This window comes from Neolamprologus multifasciatus, chromosome 1 (genome assembly GCF_963576455.1).
Source record: "Neolamprologus multifasciatus chromosome 1, fNeoMul1.2, whole genome shotgun sequence".
NCBI lineage: Eukaryota > Metazoa > Chordata > Actinopteri > Cichliformes > Cichlidae > Neolamprologus > Neolamprologus multifasciatus.
The window spans coordinates 24,697,131-24,706,097 of NC_140439.1; the positions used below are offsets into that span (position 1 = coordinate 24,697,131).

General features: G+C 39.6%; 1 protein-coding gene across 1 annotated transcript; it reads left to right on the top strand.

Moving 5' to 3' along the window:
• Positions 1 to 1,081: 1,081 nt before the first annotated feature.
• On the top strand, positions 1,082 to 8,878 carry supv3l1 (SUV3-like helicase). Its single transcript, XM_085143348.1, has 16 exons — positions 1,082 to 1,526; positions 1,737 to 1,814; positions 2,364 to 2,471; positions 2,565 to 2,679; positions 2,773 to 2,941; positions 3,088 to 3,199; positions 3,560 to 3,637; positions 3,724 to 3,815; positions 3,922 to 4,102; positions 4,853 to 4,946; positions 5,119 to 5,238; positions 5,328 to 5,427; positions 5,519 to 5,599; positions 6,800 to 6,976; positions 7,456 to 7,604; positions 7,763 to 8,878. Exons 1-16 carry the CDS (start codon positions 1,247 to 1,249, stop codon positions 8,181 to 8,183), a joined length of 2,355 nt encoding a protein of 784 aa, XP_084999474.1. The 5' UTR covers positions 1,082 to 1,246; the 3' UTR covers positions 8,184 to 8,878.
• The last annotated feature ends 89 nt before the right edge of the window (positions 8,879 to 8,967 follow it).

An 8,967-nucleotide genomic window follows, 5' to 3' on the forward strand; every position in this document is an offset into this window, starting at 1 on the left:
TTTTTATCTAATGGTTAAATTTTGTTTGTGAAGAAACTCATGAAGTCAATACTAGTTAATGTTAAAGGAATGCTTGTTTCAACAGAGCTCTGTGACTGTGTTGGCACACTGTATTGACGAAAGTAACTGAGGAGAAATTATATTGTTACATTTGGTTACAACAAAAAGACATCTACTATAATAAAATGTCTTCCCCACTGCTGTGTAATCCATTAATGTAAATTTAAATGATATTAAGAAATTATCAGACAAAATAGGGTTTTCAAGGAATTCTATTAAATATTCAGTTTCTATGGCACATGTCAGAACAAGCTCCAGACTCCAGTGGGTGGGCTCTTTTACATTTTGCGAGAATCCAAATAAATCTAATACTAGATTAAATGCTGTATTGATTCTGTCATTTTCATCTTTATGGATAAATTCATCCACAGTAATTATTTTACCTAAACTAAGTACTAAAGAGACAGTGTGAGAGAGAAAATCTTAGTAAAGGCCAGGTGGGGAATAGATAACAAATAAAATTGGTTATCAGTGTTCCCAGTTAGAGAGGACAAGGCTAAGAGTAAGACATTCACAAGAATTAAAATCGTCTGGGTCTATGGTTGATTTAAAAAAAAAAAAAAAAAAGCTGGAGTGAAAACTTGCTGCCACTCCCCCTCCTCAGCCCGTGGTTCTAGCATTCTGCCAGTTAATCTAACTCTAACCCTTGATTCATTAAATTACCATAATCATCCTGCTGTAACCAACTTTCTGTAAGGCAGAGCAAACCAATATGTCGATCAATAATTAAATCATTTACTAACAGGAACTTAGAGGAGAGAGTTTAACCATCCACATTTAACAGTTTTACTATTCTGGTGGGAGGGAGTTCGACGCAGCGACTTCACCCCAAACCACTACTGCGCAGACTCTAACTCCAAGTAGGTGACATAATATTCCCCATAAACTGTCGATTTATTTGATGGTTTTAGTACAGTATGAGGAAGTGACACCATGCCGTCCATCTATTATACAATCATTAATCTCGACAGCAATTTATTTATTTTTTCTTTTTACTCAGGCACATATGTGGGGGCCTATATACGGACTGGTCCTGCAGCACGTTGTGCTACCAGCAGGTCAGGAAGAGGAGTGTGTTGACCGTCCTCTGTTGCTGTGTGAGCCATTTATTCACACTTACCTGGCCTTATGGAGTGAGCCTGGCAAACTTTTTGTGTAGTCCTTGAGGATCTCGCCCACAGCCGACATGTCGGTGAACCGCTGTGTTTGTTTCATTTCTCGGCTTCAGCGTCACTTTAACTCCCGGACTCCTCGCATCACCACCAGCAGCTGTCATGTGTCCTCTGGGTCTAGTTTGTTACAGGGACAGCATCGACCCGGTACAGTGGTCTGGAGCAGGGATGTTTCGTCTAACAGCTCCTCTCCGAAACCTCCGGACACCTCGTTGTTTGTCCCCGTCTCCCTGAAGGCAGACGCCTCGGCAGACGGCGTTGTGGGAATAGAGCTCACTCAGCCGCTGGATAAAAGTGAGTAAACGAAACCTAAGTTGGTCAGTTAAACTACTCTGGACCGAATAATGTAAAAGATAATACTGGGTGTTGTTTTTAGTTATTTTTAAAAACTAAAATATAATTAAAGTGTATACTTGTTCTATTGCTTGCGAATAATTATAAAGGTGGAGGTGATTTTTCTCAGATGATGCAACATCTTCTTGTCTCTGTTTGTCTGTGATTCAGATGAGCTGCTGAAGGTTCTGAATCGGTTTTACAAAAGGAAAGAGATGCAGAAGCTGGCAGCGGACTCGGGTTTGGATGGTGAGGAAAATAAACTCGTCATCTGTTGATCGTCTGTGTCAATTTAGCCATGGAAGGCCACAAGCCAGTGATCATATGCCAGAAAGAGATTTCCTCTGTCTAATAACCTTGTTTATATGTTGACAAATAGGTTGTATACAGATGTGGTCAGAACTTTACATACACTCATCAAGGTTTGAATTTATTTAGGGTTCTCTCTAATCCACACAGGGTGAAATGAATAAATAAATGAATAAATAAATGAATAAAAAAAAAAAAAAAAAAATATATATATATATATATATATATATATATATATATATATATATATATATATATATATATATATATATATATGATTGACTACAACTTTTTGACTGGAACTTCTCTTTGTCAGCATAAGATAATTGATTGACAACACTTAGTGGATTAACCAATACTCATAACAATGGGAAAGTAACGGAATAAATATCTAGGAAGAGAATTGTAAATTTAAACAAGCGGGGTAATTTGCACAAATTCAGCACTAGATATCTTTGGCTTATCTGTTTTCTCTCCATGCGCATGCAGCTCGTCTGTTCCACCAGGCCTTCATCAGCTTCAGGAAGTATATCCTAGAGATGACGTCACTCCCCGCCGACCTGCACATCATCCTCAACGACATCTGCTGTGGAGCAGGTTTGTCTCTTTATGGAGTAACTGTTACTTGGTTGAAACTGTTTGTTCAGTGACCGTTATATTTAGAAATATTCCTCTGTCTGATTTTCTCAGGTCATATAGATGACATCTATCCATACTTCATGCGTCACGCCAAGCAGATCTTTCCCATGTTGGACTGTATGGATGACCTGAGAAAGATCTCAGACCTCAGGGTCCCGGCCAACTGGTGTGTATTTTAAACCCGACCAAACGCCACACACGTCGCATTAAAAGAAGCTTTCTGGCTTCCGCTACCAAACCATATTTATGTGCTCGCCAGGTACCCCGAGGCTCGTGCCATCCAGAGGAAGGTGATTTTCCACGCTGGGCCAACTAACAGTGGTAAAACCTACCATGCCATCCAACGCTACCTGGCTGCTAAGTCTGGTGTGTACTGTGGCCCCTTGAAGCTGCTGGCCCACGAGATCTTTGAGAAAAGCAACGATGCTGTACGTAACTGTGCTCCTGTGTAAACATCAGTCTTTTCATGTGTCCTAGTGTGTTTCTGTGTGGAGAAAGGTCACATTGTGTATGTTCTCAAGGGGTCTTAGTTTCTATTAATACTGACATTAATTGCACTTTCTGTGTGCTTCAGGGTGTACCATGTGACCTGGTTACTGGAGAGGAGAGGACCTTCGTGGACCCAGAGGGTCGAGCAGCTGGTCATGTGGCCTGCACCATTGAGATGTGCAGCGTCACTACACCGTGTAAGTGCGCCTGTGATAATCATTATGTAAATGTTCTTTACATACAGTTCAATATTTTAGGTACTGTTCTGATATTCTTTCTTTGACCTGAGTTTCTGTGATGTTAATAAATAATCTGTCACGGGAAACAAAAATTCCCCTTATAACCATGTATGATTGAACTATAAAGGATGGCTCTGAATGAAGTTTGAAACCTTGATCTAGAAAGGATACATTTGTCTTTTAATCTAAAAAAAAGAATATATTTTTTAAAAAGAAAATGGAGAGGTTATCAATATTAGGCATATTAGGTAGTTATTAAAATTTTTTATGTTAACTGATTAAAAGGTAGATATTGACCTCAGTTTTATGTGTTTATAGATGAGGTTGCTGTAATCGATGAAATTCAAATGATCCGAGATCCTTCCAGAGGATGGGCATGGACCAGAGCTCTGCTGGGTTTGTACAACATACTCAGAAACGTAATTATTATTATTATTATGTTTAAACCTAAATTACTTTTATTATTCTGTGCATTTGTGCAGGTCTCTGTGCAGAGGAGATCCATGTGTGTGGGGAACCTGCAGCCATAGACTTTATCAAAGAGCTGATGTTCACCACTGGAGAGGAGGTGGAGGTGAGACTGATAGACGCGACATCTGAAAGAAAAGATTTTGGCTGATGTTTCTAACCTCATCTTTGGAGATCCCCTTTTTCTCATCTCAGTCTTCTTCTCTCTGCAGGTTCACAATTACCAGCGTCTAACTCCTTTCTCAATACTGGATCATGCTGTGGAGTCATTAGACAACCTGAGGCCAGGAGACTGCATCGTGTGCTTTAGTAAAAACGACATCTATTCTATCAGCAGGCAGATCGAGGCCAGAGGGCAAGAATGTGCTGTAATTTATGGGAGCCTACCTCCAGGTGAGTATCTGAGTGGTTTTATATTTGTCACTTGAATGCTTATACTCATTAGTCACTTCTTAAGGTACACTTTTCTGGCCCCGTTTGTCTTCAGAACTGTCTTAATTCTTCATGACATTGATCAAAGAAGGTGCTGGAAGAGCTTTTTATCACAAAGTTGCTGCGGATTTATTAGCTGAACATCTGAGATGTTAATCTCCTGTTCTGCCACATCCCAAAGGTGCTCTGTTGGATTGTGGACTGTAGAGGTTATTTGAGAACAGTCAACTCACTATCATGTTTGAGATTATTTGAGCTTTATTTTATTCTGTTGGAATCAGCTATCAGAAGATGGGTATCCTGTGATCATAAAAGGAGGGACATGGTCAGCAGCAGTACTCAGGCATTCAAACAATGCTCAGATGGTACTAAAGGCCTAAGAAAATACCCCCCACACCATAACACAACCACCAGCCTGAACAATTGTTACAAGGCAGGATGCATCCATGGTTTTGTCTTGCTTATGCAAAATTCTGACCCAACCATCCAATGAGCATTGGACCATCCAAGCAAAACTGGTGACTCAAAAGACCAGATGACATTTTTAAAAATGCGTAACATGGGTAAATGCAGCTCATTAATGAGCACCTGAAGAGGTCTGTCTAATGAAATGGCCAGTGAGTGTATGCCTTTGTGTAGAACTGAGCCAATAAGTCAGTTTAGTCAATTTTTAGGAGAAAAATGGTTAAATGTCAAAATTTTGATTTACAGGCACCAAACTGTCCCAGGCAAAGAAGTTTAATGACCCTGATGACCCCTGCAAGATTCTGGTTGCTACAGATGCTATAGGCATGGGGCTTAACCTGTAAGTGCAAAACATACTTTATGAAATATTTTTAGAGCCATATCAATCGTTTTTTTTCTCTTTCAAGTGGTTGCATGCTTTCTGCCATATAGGATATTGTTCATTATCAAGCTCACATCGTGTGCTTACCTTTCTGTTTTACTTCACCCTACCACCCCTTCTCTCTCTCCAGGAGTATAAAACGCATCATCTTCAACAGTCTGGTGAAGCCTAACGTTAATGAGAAAGGGGAGAAACAGATGGAGACCATCAGCACTTCTCAGGCTCTGCAGATTGCTGGTCGTGCTGGGAGGTCAGCCTCCTTTGACAACAACGCAGACAATCCCTTTGAGCTTCTGTTAGGCCACTATATTAAACTCCATCTTCTGCCACCTGTTGCAGGTTCTCCTCCAAGTTTAAAGAGGGAGAAGTTACAACAATGCACAGAGACGATCTCCCCGTCCTCAAAGAAATACTCAGTCACTCTGTCGATCCTATAGAGGTGATCATTTTACACACAAACACAAAACCTACGTTCAGCATTCCTGCAATAGCAAATCTTTCTCATTTTATTCTCCAATTGATTGCCTCAGACTGCAGGACTCCATCCAACCGCAGAGCAGATAGAGATGTTTGCTTACCATCTGCCCGATGCAACGCTGTCCAACCTTGTTGTGAGTAGAGCCTCTCGTTTAGTGATCAGTGCGAGAATTGAAATGTTCATTATAGACCTTCAAACAGCAGAATGAAAAATAAATACATAAAAATGGGGGAAAGATTTGTAGTTTTCCAGCTCCATTTCATGGTCTTCATCAGTGAGTAGAGTTTACTGAGACGGGTTAAATATTTGGCAATGTGGTAAAATAAAGCCTGAGCAGTCTTTAGATTGAAGCAGAAGGTGGTATTTCACTGTAGTGTGAATTTTTCACAAGCTGCATGTTTTTATTTGGGGCTGTTAGTCGCTGTTTTTTTCCTCAACAGTTTTTGAAACCACCTGAAAAAGTCTGTTTAAGTCTGGTTAAGACTTAAGATCTGAAATGCCTAAATGTAAACGAATACAACTGACTGGTCCAGCACGCTGCTGCATGTATCCTTTCTATATTACATTACATGAAATAATTTGATAAAAGAACATTTTCATGACAAAACTGTCGTAATTTTTTAGTAGCATAAAAGTATCTTTACGCGTCAACGCAGATTTATCCGCCATCACAGTTAACGCGATTAAAATTTTTAACTGCATGTGCATTTTTAACCTGTGCTAAAAGATTGAAGAAAACTATTCAAATTCTCTTTTTAAGCACACATTCGTTGTTTATTCTGCATTTACTTCATTATATTGCATAAATGTCAGTTACAAGCTTAAATATGAAGTTAAAAAAAAGTAATTGCAACCAGGCTATTGATCAAGTAATTGCGATTAGTCGCAATTAATTGCAAAAAATTGTGCGATTAATCGCAATTAATTGCAAAAAATTGTGCGATTAATTGCAAAAAATTGTGCGATTAATTGGTTAACTTTTCTTAATCTATTGACAGCACTAATATTTACAGTTTCCCCTTTGTAGCAAAAATGAAAGTTAAATATTGTTTTGTGTTTCAGCGCAGGCCCGCTAAACCTAAAAGCAAAGGATTGTCATTAGTTTATTTCTTTATTATTTTTTGAAGATGTTAATATTTAACTATACTTTTTAAAGTCCAGCATGCGTGCTGAAATGATGACGCAAAATGCACCCTAATACAAATGTGTTTAAGCTGTGAATGGGTACATAAAGGAAAATGCGCGTTTTGTATTTCAGTTTTACTGTTCGACATTTTAAAGCCACGTCTTATTCAAGATTGTAAATGCTCTCGTTCTCTCGCCCACTTCTCAGGACATATTCGTCAGCCTCTCTCAGGTGGATGGTTTGTATTTTGTTTGCAACATTGACGACTTTAAGTTTCTGGCGGACATGATTCAGCACATACCGCTTAACCTGAGGTCACGCTACGTCTTCTGCACTGCTCCCATCAACAAAAAGCAGCCTTTTGTATGTACCTCCTTCCTTAAGGTGAGTGAGTGGATGTAAACATTAGAAGGCTGCAGAGATTTAAGGTTAATGGTGGAAGGACAGGAGTGAGCAGTAGAGGGTGCTGAGGAGGACAGTAAAAATGATGAAATGAGGGTAAGGAAGTTGACCCAGTGAGGCATTAGTGTAATAACCCTCCTGCCACACCTGATTCTTTTTATGGTCTTATCAAACTGATAAAACGAGAAGATAAAATTCCCACGAATGAGCAACCTTTGAGGTTAAGGGTTAAGTTCTGCATATTTCTATTGTTCGTGTGTGCTAGGGCTCCGAGTATTTAGTTTAGAGCAATAGCGATGCACCTATAGAAGGTAATTTGGTTCTGTAAATAAAACTGTGATCGGTAATAAATACTAAAACTGTGTTCAACACAAAGTATACGTTTAACATTTACTTTATTATTTGAGTGTGTACAGCATGTCATCTGCACTGTTGATGGATCAATCATGTTTCTTCTCCAGTTTGCCCGTCAGTTCAGTCGAGACGAACCCCTGACGTTTGACTGGGTCTGTCGCCACATCAGCTGGCCTCTGGCTCCACCTAAAAACATTAAAGACCTGGTTCACCTGGAAGCTGTCCATGACGTGTTGGATCTCTACCTCTGGTTAAGGTAGCTTTATATTTCCACCTTTGGCAAGTTGCCTCACCTGTTTTTATGCTTTTTTAATATGCGATCACGATGTGTTTGTTTGTATGAACTCTTCTTTGTTGTCGTAATTTCCAGTTTTGCCATATTAATCCTTTATCTGTGTCTACGTGCCTCCGCAGCTACCGTTTTATGGACATGTTTCCAGATACTGCCTCAATTAGAGAAATCCAGCGGGAACTTGATGATATCATCCAGCAGGGTGTGCGAAATATCACCCGGCTCATCAGAGCCTCTGACACAACAGTCACTGACCCACTGCAGGCGCAGAGCAACAGGCATAGCCAGACAGGAAGGGGAACTGGCAGCACAAATTTTTTGACTGGAAGCAGAGGTCAAAGGGGACAGAAAGCCTCAGGACAGATGATGGACAGCTCTCTGGCTAGTCGTCTGGTGAGAGACGGGCTGTTGACGCCCGATTTGCTCCAGCAGCTGCAGAGGGAATGGTCTAAAGATCAGAAGCAAGACAACAGCAGTCAGAGGGCACTTGATGTGGAGCATCAGAGTAATAACAAAGGGAAAAGGAAAAAGAAGAAGAAATGAAGAACCTTTTCATTTTGCTTCAGTGAAGAGCAAAAAACTGACAACAGCATTTGTTGATGTTTTAAGCATTTAAGACAGATGTGAGAACTCCTTCTAGCACTAAAAGTATCCCAGTAAGCTTTGACCTCCAGCGTTAAAACTAAAAAACCACCTTGTTCCTGTGCTACAGATCTAACCAAATGTTTTCTTCCATTCAACAAATGTACAAACTCACTAAAGCTGGAAAATGTTTCTAGCTCCAGTCTCTCTGTCTATGAAGGATCAAGTGTCTGGTGAGAGATGTCCTCTTTGTGAAACCAATAACTGACAGACCTCATTGTCAAATGTGCTGTTTTAGTTGAATTTTTGACACCAGAAGACACTGAAGTTCATTAAATGCTTGAAGTTTTCTCAGTCGTCAGACTCTAATACGTAATTTCTATGAACGTTTCTTTAACTGAGGAAAAAAGTGAGAGCTTGAACTGGATGCAGGCCTGTTATTCAGATGAAATGTCATATTTCTCTCTTTTTTTTTTTTCTTTTTTTTTTTTGTATGCTTGAACCTATGATAGTAAACAGTATTTTAAATGTGTTTATGTTTGTAGTGTTCTGTGTCAATGTGATTTGCAGATCATGCAAGGGGATGGAAACAAAAAGAGCCTGAAGGAGGTTTTCTAAAATGGAGTTTTACTGCAACATAATATATAACATTTATTCCCAAAATATACAGTGCATACATGCAGTTTGTGTATTTTATAATATCCATCCATCCATTCGCTTCCGCTTCTCCTTTTCAGGGTCGCGG

Bases quoted from the DNA above. Each gene is read 5' to 3' on its own strand.
- supv3l1 (XM_085143348.1), top strand. From the start codon at position 1,247: ATGTCGGTGAACCGCTGTGTTTGTTTCATTTCTCGGCTTCAGCGTCAC. The intron at 4,947-5,118 runs GTAAGTGCAAAA...CTCTCTCTCCAG, and splicing joins ATAGGCATGGGGCTTAACCT to GAGTATAAAACGCATCATCT. The intron at 5,239-5,327 runs GTCAGCCTCCTT...CACCTGTTGCAG, and splicing joins ATTGCTGGTCGTGCTGGGAG to GTTCTCCTCCAAGTTTAAAG.